We start from the raw sequence: 22,754 nt of genomic DNA on the forward strand, positions 1-22,754 counted from the left end.
TTGCCCTTGTATGAGTTCAACAAGTAGGTCGTTTTTTGGACTGAAAACTGGACGTCCGGCATCGGCATAACACGCGGCGGCATTACCGTCGATTATTGATCGTAAGCGTTCGATTTCCCTGTCGACATCTTCAGGGGGGGCATTCCGCGTCGGAGGGTTTCGTCTCATGTCGTCCTCGCTTTGCGTGCCTAAAACGCTATCGTCGACTGATACGGGGGAATAGTTTCTCCTAACCGAAATTCGCTCGGAAGACGCGCGATCCGAGGGGCGTCTTCCTTCGTCTAAATTAGAAGGACGTACGTTTTCCTCGATAGGTTCGGCACCTACTTCTGGTGAGCTAGCGTCCGAGTAACGTCTATCTAAATTTGTGCGTACGTTATCGCGAATGTCGCGTACCGCTTCCTCGGCTACTTGTACGGGTGTTACGGAACCGAATCTACGATTAAGTTGAGCTGGTCCGCTCCAGAATCGTGGCTTAAATGAGACGCGTTTTTTAGGTCGTTCCGACATTGAGTAACTTCGGGCTTATTTCTCGACGCTAGAGGGGTTTCTCCCTTACAAGAGTATTTTTATAATAGTTAGTTTTGCACTTACAGCAGTAGTGCAGCTCGCATTTTCGATGTATTTCGTATCAGCGGCTGGTGTGGTGGTCCCAGGTTCCGTGGATGCTGTGGCGGTCTGCAGCTTGGCGGTGCTGTCTCGTCAATGGTGGTCCCACGGTGTTGGTCGTCGTTTTTACGGCGATGGCTCTCGGCGTTTCGTACGTTCACTGTTTTATCACTAACGGTGTCAGTTCTCGTGATTGATTTTGTCAACTGATTTTCGGAAGTATTTGTCACTCCTTGTCACAAGACGATCCTTCGGTACATCCCACCGCTGCCACCAAATTATGTTATGCCCTTGTGAGGCACAGGATAGATAAGGGATCGTTACCGAATTAGAACTAGGAAGCTCGGGAACGTCAGGGGGAATTTCACTCCCGTTTGTGGTCTCACAATATATTTAATATAAATAGTCAGTTGTACAAAGTATATGAGCGTCTTGGGATGACGCAAATTAAAGTATGCTTACACAGTTGTTGCGTAGATCACTTGTTCACAATCGTGTCGTGGTTTGGTATTAACGTACTTGCGCTTTACTACAGCTTGACTGGGACCTCGAGAGTTGTCTTAGGGTCCTTTTTATATCTAATAATTGGGTTACTAGTCGCAAGCGAAGGAGGTTAATGGAACGCTTTGCTTGCGATTTTGGTAATTTCTTAATTAGCGCAGTGCTTACTCAGCGTTAGTCTCGTTTTTCGGATTTCGTATGCTTGTCGAAATTCTTATTGCCTCAGCGCTTTTGCAAGCATGCGTCTTACTTATTTTTGTGTAATATATACAAAATAATAATAATTATATTAAGTGATTTTAATAATTATAGTTATAGCTTTTAGGGCTATAACAAGAGAAACTAAAAATTTTACAATCGGAATTTCAAAATTTACCGACAGAAAATTTCAATCTATTAACACGGAAGGGTGTCTTTCCATACGAATATATAGATTGTATCGACAAATACAATCAAGATACATGTTTACCGCCGCGCGAATCATTTTACAGTTCTTTGAACGGTAGCACAATATCCGAGAGCGATTACGCGCACGCCGAGAACGTCTGGAACCGATTCTCCCTTCGAACGCTAGGCGAATATAGTGATCTATATTTAAAAATTGATGTCATGTTATTAGCAGATATTTTTGAAAACTTTCGCGACACTTGCATCGCGAGTTATGGACTCAACCCTGCATATTATTATACTCTTCGGGTATACATGGGATGCCATGTTAAAACACACAAATATAACATTCGAATTGCTTACAGACATTGATATGGTCATGTTTATCGAACGGGGAATACGCGGTGGTTTAAGTCAATGTTCCAATAGATACGCCCATGCTAATAACAAGTACATGCAATCGTATGATCCGTCGAAACCATCATCATATTTAATGTATTTAGATGTAAATAATTTGTATGGATGGGCAATGTGTCAACCGTTGCCTTACGCCGATTTTCGATGGGTCGATGGCATATCTAATTTTGATATATCATCTATCACGCTCGATTCGTCTATAGGCTATATCCTCGAAGTAGATTTAGAATATCCGCAACATCTTCACGACATGCACACTAACCTACCGTTTTGCCCAACACGCGATAAACCACCCGGTAAGCGGGAAGATAAGCTGCTCGCGACATTATACGATAAAAAGCGTTACGTGATACACTACCGTAACCTGCAGCAATGTACGCATCACGGCCTTCAAGTTACAAAAATACATCGCATATTACAATTCACTCAATCCACATGGCTTCGCGGTTACATTGAACTTAATACGCAATTTAGAACGCAAGCAAAAAATGATTTCGAAAAAAATTTATACAAATTGATGAATAATGCGGTATTTGGCAAAACGATGGAAAATGTGCGTAATCGTGTCGATGTAAAATTATTGACTAAGTGAGACGGACGATACGGAGCAGAGGCAATGATAGCGAAACCAAATTTCCATAGTAGAAGCATCTTTTCGGAAAATTTAATTGCTGTAGAATTACGTAATCTTGAAGTCAAATTTTATAAACCAATCTATGTTGGCATGTGCATACTCGACATCTCTAAAACGTGTTTGTATGAATTTCATCACGAGTACATGTCACCGCTCTATCGTGACAGATGTCGGGTAATGTACACCGATACAGATAGTTTAATATATCACATTGAGTGCGAAGATGTGTATGAAAATATGAAACGCGATATCGCTAGATTCGATACGAGCGATTATCCAATTGACAACGCGTACGGTATACCGCTTGTGAATAAAAAGGTGCCAGGTCTAATGAAAGATGAAAATAACTGTACGATAATGACTGAATTTGTAGGACTTAGAGCAAAAATGTACGCTTTGCGAGTGGATGGTAAGAAAGATACAAAAAAGGTTAAAGGTGTCAAGAGTAACGTTGTTGCGAGAACGATAACGTTTGATGATTACACGCGGTGTTTGAATGAAGAGATTGAAATGACACGTAGTCAGTCATGTATAAGATCGAAATTGCATGAAGTATACACTATACGCGAGACGAAAATTGCTCTAAGTCCGTACGATGACAAGCGGTATATCATATCTGATTCGACCGACACATTACCATGGGGACATTACCAGATACCATTATAAAATATAATGTAATATAATGTATGTGCGATATAATGTTATGTAACATATGTATATGTATTTCATATATTGGAACGGAAAGGATGTATTAATAAAGATCTTATATATTTTTATATTTCAAATACTTTTATATGTTGTACACATTATATATTTTTTAATTTTTGAGTAATTAATAAATACAGTTTGTATGAATTAAATTGTATTATCCTTATGTATCCAAGAGTTGTGCGAATTGTCAAATCCCAGCCATTTTACGTAAACCTCGTCACTCCTCCTGCGCAGTACTTTCTCCACGAGATATACGTCTGGATAATTCGCGCTATGCAACTCGTGCTCGTAAAACGCTCCTGCGACAGATGTTTTGCGATAGTCCTCGAGTAGATAGGTTACGGGATTAGTACGCTGCACTTTAACAATTTTAAACACTTCAGTTGTCCAATTTGGTGTGTAACCCTTCTCAAAAAGTGTCTTGTACTTGCTAAAGCGTACCAGGTCACCTACTTTGAACTTTGCCGGAGCGGCAATCTTTATGTTACTATATAACGTTTTTAAAAGTTTATCAGCGATCGCGGGGGTGACGTCGACGGGTCGCATGCCGATCGTTCGATGATTGCGCGCGTTGTAATCCGATACGAGTTCCGACAACGCGTCGATCCACTTGTAAGTTCCGTTCAGCGTAAACATCTTCCACATGTCATTCTTCAGCGTGCGATTGAATCGCTCGACGACCGATGCCTTCAATACCGAATATATAGAATAGTGATTGATGTTATGTATCCGTATAAGTCGTTGCACGTCGGCGTTATAAAATTCCTTCCCGTTATCGGTTTGCATGTTTCTCGGGCATCTCTTGCTATCTCGAATTATCTCGGCGATAGCGTCAGCCGTCTCGCTTCCACCTTTACTCTTGAGTGGAATGGCCCACGCATGCTTGCTCAACACATCGATGACGGTGAGTATGTAGTGGTAACCTCTGTTGAAACGAGAGTACGGACGCATCTCGACGATGTCAGCTTGCCACAGGTCATCGTATCCCCGCACTATGACGTGTCTTCGGGGAAAATTTTTCCTTGCCGGCGCGTGCAGTTCGTTCACCAACTGCCGTTTCTCCAAACTATGTTGTTTCTTCGCTTCGTCGGTTTTTCTCGATCGCCATTTGTCGCTCGTTTTATGATTCATTTTCGTTTGTCGTTCTTCAATAGCCGTTCTCGAGCCGTTCCTAACCCGTTCGTAGCCGTTCTTGAGCCGTTTGTAGCCGTTCCTGACCCGTTCGCAGCCGTTCCTGACCCGTTCTTGAGCCGTTCGTAGCCGTTCCTGACCCGTTCGCAGCCGTTCCTGACCCGTTCTTGAGCCGTTCGTAGCCGTTCCTGACCCGTTCTTGAACCGTTCTTGAGCCGTTCGTAATCGTTCTTGATTCGTTCGCTGCCTTGTTCACAGTCGTTTCTAACCCGTTCGTAGCCTTTCCTGACCCGTTCGCAGCCGTTACTGACCCGTTCGCAGCCCTGCTTGAGTTGTTGGTAGCCTCGTTCGCAGCTGTTGCTAGGCCGTTCACTACCACTGCCACTCATTGTAGTTAGATAGTAGTTCGATAATCCTTCGTAGCTGTTCGATAATTGTTCGTAGCCGTTCGATAATCCTTCGTAGATGTTCGATAACCGTTCGATAGCCGCTCCTAACCCGTTCACTGCTGCTCATTCAGGTTGATAGTCGTTTCTGAGTTAGCGTTAGCGTTAGCCGCGCGTTGAAGTTCGTTTATCACAATCTGTATTGCCCGCACATACTTCTCGAACGAAGTCAGCTTCTCATCTGATTCTTTCTGTTGATTCATCAATCTTTTAACGCAGGATTCCACATACAGTTTGTTGACGGCATCGGTGTCAGCCTCAGGTTGCGCTACACGACGAATCTTTCGCGACCTTGCGTCATAGTCCGTAACGACGCGACACAGAGCGTTTTCGTGCACATAACTTTTCATAAATCTATCCCAAGAATAGCTTGTGCCGGTTGCATCATTTCTTGGTTCAAATAATCCAAATTTGTTGATAGGCATTTTTTTTCCCGATGCGAGTGACGCCGATCGACTGATTAGTTTTGTCGAGATACCGTTTAATTTATAATAATGCCCGCTTCGCGAAGTTCCTCGATGATCGACAGGATCTCATTGTCGTGAGCGTTGTAGCCAGCTCGGCGCGAAGCGTCCAGCAATCGTACCCGATCCACTAGCTCGTTGGGGTCATCCCAGTGTATGTAATCGATCTTATTGTCGGTTAGCGCCATCGCGTGAGGTATGAATACTCCCTTTCCAGATTTTTTCTTTTCAATCGATATCAATGGTGCGATTATATGTTTGTACTTGTATCCCCTGTTGCTTCGTAATTGGCCTTGTGTGTCATAATTGCGTTTATGCGCGTTCGTCGCCAATAATATGCTCTTGTATTTATGCATATCCTCCGTGTAAATGTCATCATCGGGAATTCTCTTGAAGACCAACTCGTATAATCCTGGTGTACCAATGTACCTCACTTTGTCTATAATTATAGAGTCATATTTGTCAATGTCGAATCGTTTGTTACCGAGACACATTTCATCCTTGTCGAAATAGACACCGTACACGTGATCGATTTTCTTTTTTTTGTCGCCACCGAGGAGAGTGCTCATGTACTCTTGTCCCAGTGGTCCCAAGTGCTTTCGCAACATTTCTTGACCTTCCAGCGTTTGTAATGTGTTTCAAACAAACGATGTTTCGAGCGTGCTGCCCGAGGTTTCGAAAACATTTTCGTTTGCGAGTGTTTCGGGTATCATAGGTTGTACGATTCTCGTTGTCGCGAACGGTGTAGAGGTTATCATCGGTTCATCCAGTAAAGCATCCGATGTACGCGGTGTCGATGAGCGATTCGGGTTTGACCGTTTCCTCTTTTTCGGTGTCGCATAATCATCCTTCTCCTCTTCCTCCTCCTCCTCCTCCTCCTCCTTGTACCGCTTGATGGGTAAGATTTTAATCTTTGCGATACTTTCCGGCTCGTTTTTCACCGCGATCGAGTTGTCGACAATCTTTTGTAGCGGCTCAATAATAGGTCTAAAATGGGTCTTGACCGCGATATCGTTATCGATCTTACCGGTCTTCAAAGCGCGATGTTTCTTGCGGATTGATTCACTCGTTTTCGCAATCTCCTTCGCTATCTTTTCACGCTCGCGAATATTATCGCTCTTAGCCATGTTGACAGAGTGTCGAACGCTCGTGTTTCACCTCTCTCGACAGAACATCGGCAACGACTAATTGTTTTGCGGTATCGCGAACACGTTAAATCCGTTTCTGTATCGGCCGTTCGTAAGCGAGCTATCCTTATCTATCACTAGAAATCCATACTATTGCTGCCAACAAGTACGACATAATTCACTGAAATCCTCGTATGACATGTCGGTATTCACGTGATCGTTGTACACATGTTTCAAGTTGGTACCATCCTGTTTAAACAAGATTAGCTGGTTTGCGTTGTCGCGTATAAGATGTTTCGGTATTCTTGCGTATGTCTGACAGAGATAGAAGCAGTCGACGTTCGAGTGGCGTCCCATTGAAAAGTACTCTCTTATCGTATTTTGTTTGTCGCACGCCACGTCATCGAAAACGAAAATCGAGTTTGGACATGCTTCGCTCGGTGGAATGACGTCACTGTTATTGGAGAATGTAAAATAGCCGATTTCATCGATCGACATCAGCAAATTCTCCGATACCGATATTTTGGCTGTTGCAGCGACTTTGAGTACACGTACACGTTTTCAAAGCGGACGCCGTGCGGGCTTTCTATCAAACTAATCAACACGTTAGTTTTACCACAATTCGAGGGGCCGCAAACGATCGCGCGTATAGTAGTCGGCATTATCGTACCGTGTCTACGCATCTCCGCGTTGTCCCCCATCGATCGTAATCTGGCGTCGTAATTCGTCACGCGTATCGCGAAAGGTTGTCGCACGAAATTCATGTTCACACTCCTGACTGGATCGAACGTCTGCCTATTTATAGCTGCGCGGAACCGCGAATTGCTCAGTAACGAAAAAATGTTTGTCTTGCTATCAAGTCCTTACGATATTTGTAATTTGAGCGCTGAACAGCTACAATTTGTGCCGAAAACAGTGTTATTGCGAATGTGCGGCAATTACGTCCACTGCGTGTGGGACAAGCTTCCGGAACATATAAAGGCGGATTTGGAGGTTCAAACCTATCGCCGCTGTTTCGAACATTACAATCGACCATGGCAGCGAACGCACATTGACGGTCCAGCGCCGATGATAAAAGATTGCAGCGAATGTCAACGAAAATAGGTAGAGGCCTATTAAATCTCGCGATAAACGCACTTCCGATCGAATTCCATATCCCCGGCTATCAGTTTTGCGGTCCGGGCACGCGACTACAAAAGCGATTAGTCAGAGGCGATCGAGGTATCAACCCATTGGACGCGGCGTGCCGTGAACACGATATAGTATACTCTCGAAGCAACGACCTCATCGAGAGACACGCGGCAGATAGGATACTCGCCAAGGAAGCGCAAACTCGCATCGTTGCGAGAGATTCGACTGTCGGTGAGAGAGCCGCCGCCACAGCTGTCTGGGCAGCGATGAAAGCTAAGACGAAGTTCGGTATGGGCCTGAAGACGACAAAGACGAAGACGAAGAAAAAGATGGCGAAGAAACGAATACTTCCGGTAGCGAAACGTGGGGGTGTATTACCGATTCTACCAATGTTGGGCGCGCTCGGATCTCTGGTCGGTGGAGCGGCTGGTGTAGCAAAGATGGTGAACGACGGAAAAGCTGCACAACGTCAGTTGCAAGAGATGCTACGTCACAATCGCGCCATGGAAGGTCACGGATTGTATCTCGCTCCAAACACGGACGATACAAACACGGACAAGGAGTTTCAATGAGAAAAAGGAAAAAAAAAACGTCAAAGAGACGCTAAAAATGCCGCAGGGCGTAACTACCAACATACAATTGCTACAACTGGCAAAACGTATGCACATTCCGTATTTTAGAGGTGTTTTCATGCGTGATTCATTACCGATCGGTGGTATATATCGAAACGAGAGCGGCATCGTAAATTTGGATAACGCTAAAGGATCGGGTACTCATTGGATAGCGTATGCAAAGAGGGAGGATCGCGCTATATATTTTGACAGTTTCGGCAATCTTCGACCGCCGAATGAATTGGTACGATATTTAAATGTGACAAAGATACAATACAATTACACACCTGTTCAAACTTACAATCAAAGCATCTGTGGACAATTGTGCTTACAGTTTCTCCGAGCGGTCGATGCACGTGAATTTAAAGACTGACATTGCGCTATTTAACTCAGTATTCGTTTAACAGTGTAGTCAACATGTCTATGACATTCACACTGACCGGGAAGAGTAGTGTTCTCGCGGTAAACTACTTTCCCGCCGTAGATTTGAGCGACGATGAATACGAGCTAGGTCTAGCGGATTTTGAGACTTATCATACGATATCGAACGTGAATTCCTCGAATAATAAATTTTACTTTGGCAAAGATGACGCGGAAATTACGATTCCCGAGGGATCGTACGAGCTGCAAGCGATACATGAGTTTTTGAAACATGCAATTTCACGAAAACGTCCGCGACACGCTGTTCGTGACGATGATAAAAAACACGCTGACACCACGCATATTCGGACGAATGACGACGGTGATTTTGAAGATGGAGAATATCCGATAGTGCTCCGCGCTAATTATAATACGATGAGGAGCGAGATCAAATGCGCCTACAGAATGAATTTTAGCAAGCCTCACAACATTGGATCGCTGCTGGGATTCTCAACATCGGAGACGAGCCAATCTTCGACGATCGCATCGTCAAGATCGAGACTCACACGTACAACCCGTTCGCTAACACAACATTCGGACACAGTGATGAGATAAGAATACCCATACAACAACAGGATCTGTATACGTTGCAGTATGAGAGTTTCCTATACATCGAGGGAGAACTAAAGATAAATAAACCAGCCGAAGGATCTGCTGTGATACTGGGAAATAATTATGTCGTATTCATGTTCGATGAGATTCGATACGAACTCGATGGCGTGGAGATTGATCGCAACCGAAACGTGGGAATAACAAGTTTGCTCAAAAACTATGTAACGATATCATCCGATAGAAGCGTGATTATGAGAAACGCCGGCTGGATTGATCCGACTACTGCGAATGGAAACTTCAATTTTTGCGTACCGCTCTACATGTTATTGGGATTTTGCGAGGATTACAGACGTGTGGTGATTAACGCTCGTCATTTAGTTCAGTCAGAGTTAATCTTAATACGATCGCGCAACGACAACAATTGTCTGGTTGGAAATTCGACGCTGGAGCCTGTGATCAACATATTCAAGATATAATGGCGAATGCCACATGTGTTGTTGAGCGAGATTAAGAAGTTGTCGATGCTGCGCGCTCTGGAAAGCGGACATTACCTCAGCATGGGTTTTCGCTCGTGGGATCTGTATGAGTATCCGCTATTACAGCGTACAACCAAGCATTCATGGCCCATTAAGACAGCGACTCAGCTGGAGAAGCCACGATATGTTATCTTCGCTCTGCAGACAGGTCGGAAAAATATCATGTCTGAGGATATGAGTCGATTCGACGATTGCAAGATGACCAATGTGAAACTCTATCTGAACTCGGAATGTTATCCGTACGACGATATGAATCTGGATTTCGATAAAAACAGATGGTCGATTCTGTACGATACGTATGCGCGTTTCTGCAAGAACTATTATGGATACGAGTATCTCGAGCCGAGTCTCACCGTCTCAATGTTTCTACGTAACGGTCCGTTCGTGATCATCGATTGTTCTCGACAAAACGGTCAAGAGCGCAACCGTGGATGTGAGATTGGAATTCGAGTGTAAGGAGAATGTGCCGATGAATACCACTGCGTACTGTCTCATCATACATGATCGCGTGATCCAGTACAACCCGTTGACCAACGTTTTGCGCAAAATCACCTAAACGCACCAACAATTTAGAGAGAGGGGGAAGCATAGCAGAATATAAATCAAAGTGTTATGAGATGGTTGTCATTCTTCTTCTTTAACTGATACATCGAAGAGAGAGATCTCGTCCGTACCAACGTTTGTGGATCTACAGGGGTTTATCCTCAATAAACAATTCATTGTAAAGGAAGCGGCAATCCTGAGAAGAGGATTTATTTTATCACATTATTTTTTCGCATGTCCTGTACCTGGGGTGTGCTCATAAAATCGGAGAGACACCAAGCCTCATGGTTGACTCAAAATCATCATGGATTACAATGGAAAGATGGAAACGTTTCATATAGCATGGCTCAGCGTTTGATTACAACAGCTATCATTGGTGGACCACATGAAGAAGAAGAAGAATCCATTCTCGTATATGTAAAAGGACTTGAAAAGCGAGAATGGTTAGCCGATATATTGGATGATGCGGGAAACGGTTTCATTATTGAGACCTTGGATGCTGATTACGACGATATCGAGTCTCTAAATAATCTAGATGTTAAAAACACTATGCGATGTGGAAAACATGTTAAGAATTGCGCATTACAAAATGTATTCAAAATATTTAACTGGTGGTCGCAACGCCAGAAAGAATTGCAAGATTTGGAAAAATAAAATATTTAAACATTAATGTGTTTATCCCTTATTCCCCTTCCCCAATCCTTTCCTCACGAATCGTTTCTAAGAATTCTTTTTATCCGAGCGCCGTTTCCCCTTCTCCTAAATTTCATAGCGCCAATAGTATTCTAGAATCTCCCACCACATTTACCCCACTACTTTTAAAAATAAGCGTCATGTACAACACTCGATTAATTTCTTTATACGATCAGTGTCGCATTAACCGTTCATACTGGTGGTTTCACTTTTAAAATCTGGAAATATGTACTACGCTAAAAGAAGCAGCGGCTCCGGCAGACATGTGAATAATTATATACCGAATTGTAATGAAACTCCATCGTTTGAGAACAAATGTGACAAGTAAGTTTAACTTTTTCTATTTTTCTATTTTTGTCTTTATATTTTTATAAATTGTATTATTTTTCAAACTAATATCATTTTTACAGCCTTTCGTTGGAGCCTCGTGCAGTTCGTATACTAGGTAGACGATATGCATTGACAGCTACGGAATTTAAATTCCTCGAAATTGGTATCAAAGTGGATCCACCGAGTTACGTGGAAATCGCCATAGGAGATTATCGGTGAAAGGAACTGATACTATCTCTCGAAGCGTGGAAGGGACTCTACGAGCAACGTCACAATATTCAGAATCTGCTTCGAAACGATTCTAAAGATGCCTACAGTTTTATAAGCGTTGGACCGTTAAAAGTGCGAGTTCGTACGATTAACGACGCCAAGTTAATAAGTCTTGAATCTTCAAATGTATGCATGATGATGATCGAATCGACGTTACACCGTATGTTCGATCTCGATCCATGCATTGATGTAACTTTTGACCGATTGGTTAAAATTACCAATACAGTCGATATCAAGTTTACGCAATTTTCAAATATCATGTCCAATGTAACGAGTCCTAAAGAAGTATCAAATGTAATACGCGCTAGCGACGCCTTCAACAAGCATCAGCTCATCGATTGCGAGCTGGCAGCTTTAGTTTTTAGTCCATAATATGTAAGAAAAAAAAATATTTAAAAGAAGAATAAAGAGTTTTTAAGTCTAAATTATGATGTAATTTCTTTGCATGCATTTCCATTCTCCATCTTTCTCCCACCCGTAAGCAGTCCTAGCTCTCATATGTAGCTCGTTGCTGGGTCCTTGCGGGGGATGACGTCATGCGGAGAAGGGGGAACGCCAGGCTAGAGACCGAGAGGCTAGGGACTGAGAGGCTAGGGACCGAGAGGCTAGGGACCGAGAGGCTAGGGACAGAGAGGCTAGGGACCATGAGAGAGGTAGCGCGAGAGAAATAGCGCGAGAGAGATGACGCGAGGCGCAGCGAGGAGAGAGAGAGAGAGAGAGAGAGAGAGAGAGAGAGAGAGAGAGAGAGAGAGAGAGAGAGAGAGAGAGAGAGAGAGAGAGAGAGAGAGAGAGAGAGAGAGAGAGAGAGAGAGAGAGAGAGAGAGAGAGAGAGAGAGAGAGAGAGAGATGACGCGAGAGATGATGCAGCGAAGGAGAGCGCGAGGTGTTCGCAAGAAAGAGAATTTTTCTTTTTAAATGTTTTTTTTTCCAATATTAATAATAATAATTCTTTTATAATAATATTCATAATATAAATGGGAGGAAAGAGAGGAATTATTCTAAAGTAAAATATGTATTTTTATATTTAAAATAATTTTTTTTTTATTCATAAAATAAGTATGTGTAATATTTATAATTTTATGTTATTAAAATTAAAAATTAAAAAATATATGATTATTAATAATATGATATAAAATATAAAACAATAATACAATGAAATATAAAAAGAATATAATATTAAGAAGGCAATATATGAAATAAAACAATATAAAAGATAAAATGTGAAATTGGTTGTGGTGGCCGAGCGCGATGGTGGGCGGTGGTCCTGGGGCCATGAGGCTGGAGTGCCTTGATTTAATCCGATTGGCATGGATGGCGGGCAGCAGCCGGATAAATGTGGGAATCTTTTATAACACAGAAGAAAAGAAACATTAATAATCTTTAAATTTTTTTCAATTATTATAAATTTAAAGAGATACTTACAATTCCTACACATCGGACACCTAAAGATTCCACGTACGCATATACTTCCAATACATTTTACCATGGAAGCGTCGCTTCTCCTCAGGACACGCTTGTGGATTCCGGTCCGGCAAACAGCATTTTTTACAAACGCACTCCCCTAGTGCAACGCATTCATGATTTCGTAGATGATAATGCAGAATCGCAGTTCGAGGATTTTGTCGACCAATTTCGCGATTTTTTACAAACTCCACAACCGAATTCACTGGCGGAAGGAAATTCCATGGTTCAACTTTATACCCCCATGCATCTTCTTTCTTTAAAACAGCCAATGTATATGTTCTATATGTTTCTGACATGATTGTAGTACTTTTAGAATTCACGTAAATTATTGATTCACTTACTTTCAGCCACCACACTTAGCTCGGTGATAGTTCGAGACTTTGTGATGAACATCGCGGATACAGACCCGCTCTCCATAAGCTTCAGCTCTATCCCTCTCAAAATTATCGCAAAGGAATATCATAGTAATAAAATCGAGCGCTTCGGATACAAATTCGAGCAGCCGAACGTTGGCGCCGATACGTTGCATTCTTCCTTAAAATATATTAAGGAAAATGTTTCGCTCTCGTTTATGGGGGATTTTCCGCGCGAGGGTACAAAGCTGCTGAACGTCAACGCAAATAGGTAGAGGCCTATTAAATCACGTTTCAACATGTTCGTCGCAGCGGCCCTAAAATCTTCATTCCTTTTCTAATGATAAAATGTCCATAAAATGAAAAACATAGTTTTATGGCTTCTAGAGCGGTTACAAATTCGGGTAGCCATAAATCACAAAGATAATCAGTTGCCGAACATGCTTAGATCCCCCCCCCGATTCTGCGATAAGCGTCCCCCGCCCGCGTGACGTCAGCCCCCGCGCCTTCGAGACCCCCCCTCTCCCGCATGACGTCAGCCCCCGCGCCCCGCACCCCCCTCGGAGGACCTGAGTTAGAATTGGCATAGTACTAAGGACCTCAAGCTCTCTTACACATAATAAATTGTGTAACCGCCGCCGAGATATGGAACAAGCTAAACTCTGTGTACGAACAGAAGTCAGAGGTAAATGTACACATGCTACAACAGATGTGGTACAGCGCAAAGATGAACTCCACGGACAGCATTGTATCCTACATAGTAAAACTGGAGGATATAGCACACAAACTCGAGGTTATGGGTGAGAAAGTGTCCGATAATATGATAATAACCAAAATTCCCATGACTCTACCCCACAGCTATAACCATTTTGTGAGTGCGTGGGAGTCAGCACCTCAAACCGAAAGGACGCTGGCAAATCTCACATCCAGACTTGCCATCGAGGAGATGAGACACAACGTTAAAGAAAACTCAGAAGGAAGCGCCCTTGCTACAAATAGATTTCAGAATAAACAGGTGAAAGGCACAGGTAAAGAAAAGAGCACATCGAGGCCAGGTAAGTGTTACGTGTGCGAAAAGACTGGCCATTGGGCAAGAAAATGCCCCGATAAGAAAAAAGGATCAGGCTCAAACAAACCAAGTGAGCCAAAGAGCAAAGCAAAAGGAGACGCACTGGTAGTTGAAATTCTAGCATCCACAACAGAGCAGCATGTAACTAAGGACACGTGGTTCCTGGACTCAGGTGCGAGTGATCACATGCCAGCCCGGCGAGAATGGTTCATCAATTTCAAGACTCTCGAAAAAGAAATACTAGTGCGCATTGGCGATGGAACATATATACTTGCGACAGGAAGAGGCGACATAAATGTCGTCGCATTCGATGGCCGTGCGTGGAATGGGAAACAGCTGTCTAACGTGCTTTTCGTGCCGCAACTTAAATATAATTTGTTCTCAGCAGGAGCAGCACTGGATAAAAGGCTGGAACTACAGTCAAATAGCGTGACATGCAAACTAAAAAGGAACGGAAAGACTATCCTGATTGGTGAACGACAGGACAAACTCTACTGCATGAGGTTGAAGATCATTCCTGAACATGCAAACCCTGAAGCACATGTAACCATGTGTACATTTCGTAACTGGCATGAGCGGATGGCACACCGGAACGCGAGGCACGTGAAGGAATTCCTGAAACAAGCAAGCATTGAAACGTCAGTTGAAAAAGATTTTATGTGCGAATGATGTGTCATAGGAAAAATACACCATACTCCTTTTCCGAGAAGCACGACGAAGACATGCGAAGCTGGGGAACTCATACATGCGGATTTATGCGGACCGATGCAGGATGATTCAGTGGGAGGTTCACGCTACTTTCTACTGCTAAAGGATGACTATTCACACATGAGAACAGTATTTTTCGTCAAGCATAAATCCGAGGTCAAGGATCATCTTCGAAATTTTCTAAAGCGATGTGAGAAAATCTTACCACACGGAGTTCAAACCCTGAAGACGGATAACGGTCTCGAATTCGTGAACCGCGTAATTGATGAATTAACAAAAACTCACGGCGTAAAACACGAGAAAACCGTACCGTACACCCCTGAACAGAACGGGGCAGCGGAGAGAGAGAACCGAACTATCGTCGAGGCGGCGAGGACATTACTACACGCGAAGAAACTGAATATTAAATTATGGGCGGAAGCAGTCAATACAGCAGTGCATGTTCTAAATAGAACAGGACCGAGCACTATGAAAGGAACGACGCCTTATGAACTATGGCACAAAAGGAAGCCCGATATCAGCTATCTGAGAGTTTTCGGAGAGGAGGTGTTCACGCACATACCCAAAGAGAAGAGACAAAAGTGGGACCCAAAGGCCGAACGAGGATTGCTAGTCGGATACGATGAAGAAACGAAGGGATATCGCATTTGGTTTCAGCAGCGAACCCAAGTCCGCATCTGCAGAGACGTGAAGTTTACAAATCGTCGCAGCGATGAAGAGGAAGTGAAGGACGACGACTACATACTTCTCAGGACACCGAAGGAAGCATCGGAACTAGAAGGAATAACGGAACACGATGCTGAGGAATGCGATGAGAACGAAGAAGCAATTCACGAGGTAGAAGACGATCAAGAGCCACACGAGAATGAAGATGTTCAGGAGCTGGATAATACTGCAGCGGAACAGCGTCGAGAATACAACCTGCGGAACAGAGACACAATCAAAATGCCCGCAAGATACGAGGACGCGCAGCTAAACATCAGCTCTGCATATGAGGGCGACGAACCGTGCACGTACGAGGACACTATAAACGGAAGTGAGGCAGCGTCATGGAAACAGGCCATGGACGAAGAGATGAAATCGCTCGAACAAAATCGCACATGGATTCTCGTGGACCCACCGGACGTCCAGAAGATCATTGATAATCGGTGGACATTCTGTTCAAGCTGGTTAAAATTGAAATTTTGTATTATCTTTAAGAATTATCTTTAAGTATTCGACATTACTTTATTCTGTTATTATAACATAAAACTGAAACACGCAAGATCACAACATCATTGTTTCGGGACATGTTGATTCTTCTCTTATTTTGTTTTCGCCGGATAAAGCGTTACCGTTACACCGATTTACTCAAAATCAGGAGATTCGCGCAAACTCGAGTCATCCCCTTCCCGCTTCGCCGAAGCTTCGAGATCTTCGTGGAAAATATTATAAAAGATCAGACTCGACTAGCGCGGGTCTCTATCTGTTTTGATACAAGTAGCAATCGAATCACGAATATCTCTAAAATCTGTGGATCGAAATAAATTCATCATCTGGTTATAATACGCGCTGTCGCGTTGAAATAAAGTGTCGATTAAACTGATCTATCGCGATTAATGATCGCAGCAAATTATGTGCTTGTCGGACTCGATAAAATAAACATATTTTATCCAAAGTGCAACACAGCCTCGCAATTGATATTTCATTTCTCTACTCCGATACCTCAAGATCTCTCTCAGTTAATCCATCGACCTTCGGTTCCTCGTGTTCAATCAGCTGACGCTTCACACCACAACATACTCTATCCTTCTCTCTCTCTTAGTCTCACGAGCTCACCGACATTGTCTTCTTTCCCGCCTTCGACACCTCTCGCTCTCTCTGAGCGATATCGGCAATTCTAATTCGCACTTGCATATCAAACAACACGATCGCGAACATAATTTGGTCCTTCGAGCCGGATTGAGATGCATCTGTGCGGAACTCTAAACGCAGTGTTGTGTGACTTGACTCTCTTCATTGTTCAAAATGAGTGAGCTATTAGGGAAGCAACAAACATTCTTATACTCCATCTCTCGAGCTGTAGAAAATTTGGAAAAAATCGGGAAGAACAATTACACTGGCGCGAAGATTCGTTCGCGTGTGTCCGTATTAAAGGAGACATGGGGGCAGTGCCTTCAGACCCATGCATCTCTTCTGCAATACGTTCCGGAAGAAAAACGAGACGCGTTAGACTATTTCGCTAAGCAACGTTTCGAGACCCACGAAGACATCTACAACGATACACTGGATTACATGGCGGAGTGCCTCGAGGACATAGAGCCGGTCGTCAAGCAACCTGCATCTCCCGATCACCTGGATCGTCAGATCGGCTCATCTGCAACATTCTCCCTGTCGCATCTACCGCCCATCAGTATCCTGCCGTTTGCCGGCAAGTACGACGAGTGGGAGAGTTTCCGCGACCGCTTCAAATCTCTTATTATCGAAAATAAAGACTTGTCAGCGTTTGCTCGGATGCATTTTTTATCGTCAAGCCTTACAGGTCGCGCGTTGGAATCGATTCAGAATATTCCCGTTACCGCTGATAACTTCGACATTGCGTGGAAAACAATAACATCGCGATATGAAAACCAGCGTCGATTAATCGAAGTGCATGTTTCTGCATTGTACAATCTACCGACCGTTTCGCGCGACTCTGCGTTTGAGTTAAATGAGCTTCGAGATAAAGCGAATCGCGCGATTGCCTCGCTCAAAAATTTAAAAAGAACCGCGGAAGAAATACTTAGCGACATCCTCGTTTACAGCGTATCGCAAAAATTAGATAACTCGACACGGAAAGCGTGGAAATTGAAAGGAGGCGACGATACGACGATACCAACTTATGACGATCTCGATCGATTTATCGCGTCGCGCGCTCGCGCTCTCGAAGAGTTCGCGCTTCCTAATGCAAACAAACACGCACACAAAAGATCACCAGCGCTAGCGCTTCACCTTCAGCTACTGTATCGTGTTCATTATGTAAAGCATCTCACTACCTTAATAAATGTCCACGATTTATAAAGAAAAATCCGAATCAACGGCTAGAGATTGTGAAGACAACTAAACGCTGCCTAAATTGTTTAAGTTTAAAGCACGCAGTAAACTCGTGCCCCAGTAAATATTCTTGTCGGACATGTCGAAAACGACATCACTCGATGCTGCATCTTGATTCGGCTTTGTCTCCAAGTGTCGCCGCCGTTTCCACACCGATTACAACACACGCGGAAACGACGGAAACAAATTCTGTAACAGCATTATTTTCGACGTCGAACGTCACGTCTCGACCTCCGATTTTACTCGCGACGGCCCGCATTACCGTAAGCTCACAAAATGGGCGCGCCGCAGTCGGGAGAGCGCTCCTGGATCAAGGGTCAGAGATCACGTTTATCTCAGAAAAGTTAAGTCAAACTTTAAAATTGTGCCGCGTCCGCACGCCTATCTCGATTGCCACTGTCGGATGCGTTGATGCCGGCACTTGTCGTTACGCCGCTAATATTCGAATTTCGCCGTATAATCAACCTCACCCGGTTTTAACTACCAGAGCCTCGATTTTAAAGTCACTCACCAAATATTCTCCGCCGCCAGTAGCCTCTCAGATCAACTGGAGTCATTTAAGCGATCTCGCGCTCGCAGATCCCGAACCTCTAAACGATGACCCCATTGATCTAATAATCGGCGCGGACCTTTATGGCGAGCTAATTCTCGACGGCGTAAGAAAAGGGAAGAATGGACAACCAATCGCGCAAAAGACAATTTTCGGGTGGATTCTCTCGGGCCCTACCTCGACCCCTTCTGTCTCGCGTAAAACCGTCACAGTTCAACATTGTTCGAACTCGTCTCTCGAGCTAGAATTACGAAAATTCTGGGAGATCGAGGAGATCCCTCGACAAACTTTATTAAGTCCGGAGGAGCAGCAATGCGAAGAGCACTTTCGCACGACACATTCACGCTGCTCTGACGGACGTTACGTCGTTCGCCTTCCGTTTAAGCGCGGCCCGCCCATTGAAATCGGTGAATCTTACTCTACTGCCGAGAAATTGCTAAAAAATTTACATCGTCGATTCAACGCGAAACCCGAATTAAAGCTTGACTACACAGAGTTTCTTAACGACTTCGAAAGACTCGGACACATGCAGAAAGTCGATAACGCCGCGCTATCCTCCACACAATGCGTCTATCTGCCTCATCATCCGGTGATTCGAGACAGCAGCCTTACCACGCAGTTAAGAGTCGTGTTTAACGCTTCGAGTCGCACTTCTAACGCAACGACGCTGAACGACCACTTACTTATCGGTCCAAAATTACAAACGGATCTAGCTGCGGTAATCCTACGGTGGCGTCAATTTCGGTACGTCTATTCGGCCGACATCACAAAAATGTATCGACAAATACTTGTCGATCCCCGCGATATCGATTATCAGAGAATTTTGTGGAGTGCGCGTAATACGGAAGTTGCACAAGCGTATCAACTTTTAACCGTGACATATGGCACGGGTTCGGCTCCGTTTTTAGCTTTGCGCGTTTTAAGACAGCTAATCCAAGATGAGGGAGAATCGTTTCCCCTGGCCGCTGTAGTTTTACAAGACCATATTTACGTCGACGATGTTCTATTCGGTGCTGACGACGTTCCCCTTCTGCGTCAAATTCGAAATCAATTATGCACTTTGTTACAACAAGGTCAATTCAATTTAAGAAAGTGGTCGAGCAATACCCCAAAACTTTTAAACGATATCGACATCGAAAATCACGGGCTAGCATGTAGTAAATCGTTGCAAACAGACGAGCAAGTAAAGATTCTCGGTATTAGTTGGAGACCATCATTGGACGTCTTTCAGTTTCTCGTATCGTTTCCCACCGATATTCCAAAAACGAAGCGATCGATCTTGTCTACCGTTGCGAAAATGTTCAATCCGCTGGGTTGGAGCACCCCCGTCACTGTCGTTGCCAAAATTTTCTTGCAACAACTGTGGCAACTCAAATTAGAATGGGACGATCCGCTTCCGCTTCCATTAGTCGAAAAGTGGGCAGAAATTCAGGGATCATTAACCGAGCTCAATAATTTGCAGCTCAATCGCTGGATACAACGCGGCGCGGACACCGCGCATTGCGAACTTCATGGATTTTCCGACGCGTCAACCGCGGTCTACGCGGCAGCGATTTATATAAGAATCACGCCTTTAGCGGGAACCGTCACGTCGATGTTATTAGTTAGCAAATCCAAGGTCGCGCCAGTCAAGACATTGAGTGTTCCGCGACTAGAGCTTGCTGCTGCCGTTTTACTCGCAAGACTAATGGAATTCGTGCGTACATCACTTCATATGACAACCGTACCGTATACCTGTTGGACAGATTCGACTGTCGTTCTCGCATGGGTGAGCCAATATCCAACGAAGTGGAAAACATTTGTCGCGAATCGCGTGTCTGAAATTCAATCTCGAATTCCATTTGCCCAATGGCGACATGTCTCTACGGCCGAAAATCCCGCCGATTGCGCTTCGCGAGGCATTTCCGGAGAGCGGCTCGCGTCATATGACCTTTGGTGGCAAGGACCACCATGGCTGCTTCTTCCGGCTTCTGAATGGCCCTCGCTATCCGATACTTTGAAGATCGATACGAGTCTCGAACAAAACGCTCGCGCAGCTATTCATCTTACAACATCTAAAGAACCGTGGGATCTCGCTATGCGATATTCGTCGTGGCCTAAACTCATAAGAGTCATGGCTTACGTTATAAGATACGCATCCCTTCTCCGCAATCGCATCAAACGGCGCGAGACACCAGCCGAATCCGCCTTTGCTTTGTCAGCTGATGAGTACAGGACGGCTCGAGATTTTTGGCTTCAACGAATACAAGAGGAAACATTTCGTCTTGAAAAAGACGCGCTTCTTAAAAAAAACCCGACTCCGTCAAAAGGCGCCTTGTTATCCTTAAATCCATTCCTCGGCGAGGATCAATTAATTCGCGTTGGCGGGCGGTTATCAAACGCGCCACTGCTCCGTCCGGTTAAGCATCCGATCATTTTAGCGGCACACCCATTAGTAAAGCTAATCATTCAAAACGATCATCTGCGATCTCTCCACGCCGGCCCGCAGCTGACAATGGCAACCTTACGAAGAGAATTCTGGATTCTTCGCGCGCGAACGATGGTAAAATCTGTAATTCACGAATGCGTCGTTTGCGTTCGCGAAAAGGCCGCTGCGCCTACACAACTTATGGGAAGTTTGCCAAAAGTGCGAGTCACCCCTCCGACGCGGGCGTTTTTACACTGCGGAATCGATTACGCCGGCCCCGTTCTCATTCGATCCATGTCTGGTCGCGGCATAACGTCCAGAAAGTGATTATATCGTCGTGTTTATATGTATGGCCACCCGAGCTATTCATCTCGAAATTGTAGACGGATATTCTACTTCTGCATTTCTTGGTGCATATTCTCGATTCTGCGCGCGAAGAGGACTACCCGAGTCAATATACTGCGACAACGGCACTACGTTCGTCGGAGTTGATCGTTAATTAAAAACTGCATTTCGCGCCGCGATTAGAGATCCAAATTTCCTCAACAAAACCGCATGCGACAAAATCTCGTGGCATTTCATTCCTCCGGCCGCCCCGCATTTCGGCGGTTTATGGGAGGCAGGAGTGCGCAGCGTAAAGCACCACCTTCGGCGGGTGGTCGGTTCGCACACCCTGACGTTCGAAGAGTTTTCAACTCTTTTGTGCCAAATCGAAGCTTGCTTGAATTCGCGACCTCTCGCCCCTCTCTCGGATACTCCGGACGAATACGACCCTCTGACACCCGGTCATTTTTTAATTGGCACCGCTCTTACTACGAGTCCAGAACCTTCAATTCTGAATGTAAACGAAAATCGCCTAACGCGCTGGCAATTAGTTCGTCAATTAATCGAAAGGTTCTGGAAGTTATGGCAAAGCGACTATATAAACACCTTGCAACAACGAGTAAAGTGGAAGAAAATCGCTCAAAATGTTCAAGCAGGACAACTCGTGATAATTCGAAATCCGTTGTTACCACCGTGCAAGTGGGAATTAGGCTGCATCATTCAGTGCCATCCGGGCGCTGACAATTTAGTCCGCGTCGTAACAATCAAAACTGCTACCTCCGAATATAAACGTCCGTTAACGAAAATTTGTTTGTTGCCGATCGCACTAGAAAATCGTGAAAAGGCGACTTGATTAATCTTTCACTGCCAACTAGTGTACGACGAACTCTAGATATATCCAACGCCTCGACTGGGTAAATTCATTTTTTGGTTTCTGTGTGTTGGTTTTTATATAGTAACGCCTGGTTCACCATCGTTAAATTGTTTCGAAATGATTCTTTCGAGGCGGGCGGTATGTTCAAGCTGGTTAAAATTGAAATTTTGTATTATCTTTAAGAATTATCTTTAAGTATTCGACATTACTTTATTCTGTTATTATAACATAAAACCGAAACACGCGAGATCACAACATCATTGTTTCGGGACATGTTGATTCTTCTCTTGTTTTGTTTTCGCCGGATAAAGCGTTACCGTTACACCGATTTACTCAAAATCAGGAGATTCGCGCAAACTCGAGTCATCCCCTTCCCGCTTCGCCGAAGGTTCGAGATCTTCGTGGAAAATATTATAAAAG

At 44.2% G+C, this 22,754-nt stretch overlaps 1 protein-coding gene and 1 pseudogene across 1 annotated transcript; both read left to right on the top strand.

Moving 5' to 3' along the window:
* The first annotated feature begins 743 nt into the window (after positions 1 to 743).
* On the top strand, positions 744 to 12,029 carry LOC145932791 (uncharacterized; annotated as a pseudogene).
* Positions 12,030 to 17,114: 5,085 nt separating this feature from the next.
* LOC145932792 (uncharacterized) lies at positions 17,115 to 22,313 on the top strand. The gene is made up of 3 exons (XM_083032034.1): positions 17,115 to 17,521; positions 18,211 to 21,459; positions 21,665 to 22,313. The coding sequence occupies exons 1-3, from the start codon at positions 17,115 to 17,117 to the stop codon at positions 22,311 to 22,313; spliced, it is 4,305 nt and encodes a 1,434-aa protein (XP_082888160.1).
* The last annotated feature ends 441 nt before the right edge of the window (positions 22,314 to 22,754 follow it).

This window comes from Prenolepis imparis, unplaced genomic scaffold (assembly GCF_030444845.1).
Source record: "Prenolepis imparis isolate NDT839.2.m4 unplaced genomic scaffold, iyPreImpa1.0 SCAF_2, whole genome shotgun sequence".
Taxonomy (NCBI): domain Eukaryota; kingdom Metazoa; phylum Arthropoda; class Insecta; order Hymenoptera; family Formicidae; genus Prenolepis; species Prenolepis imparis.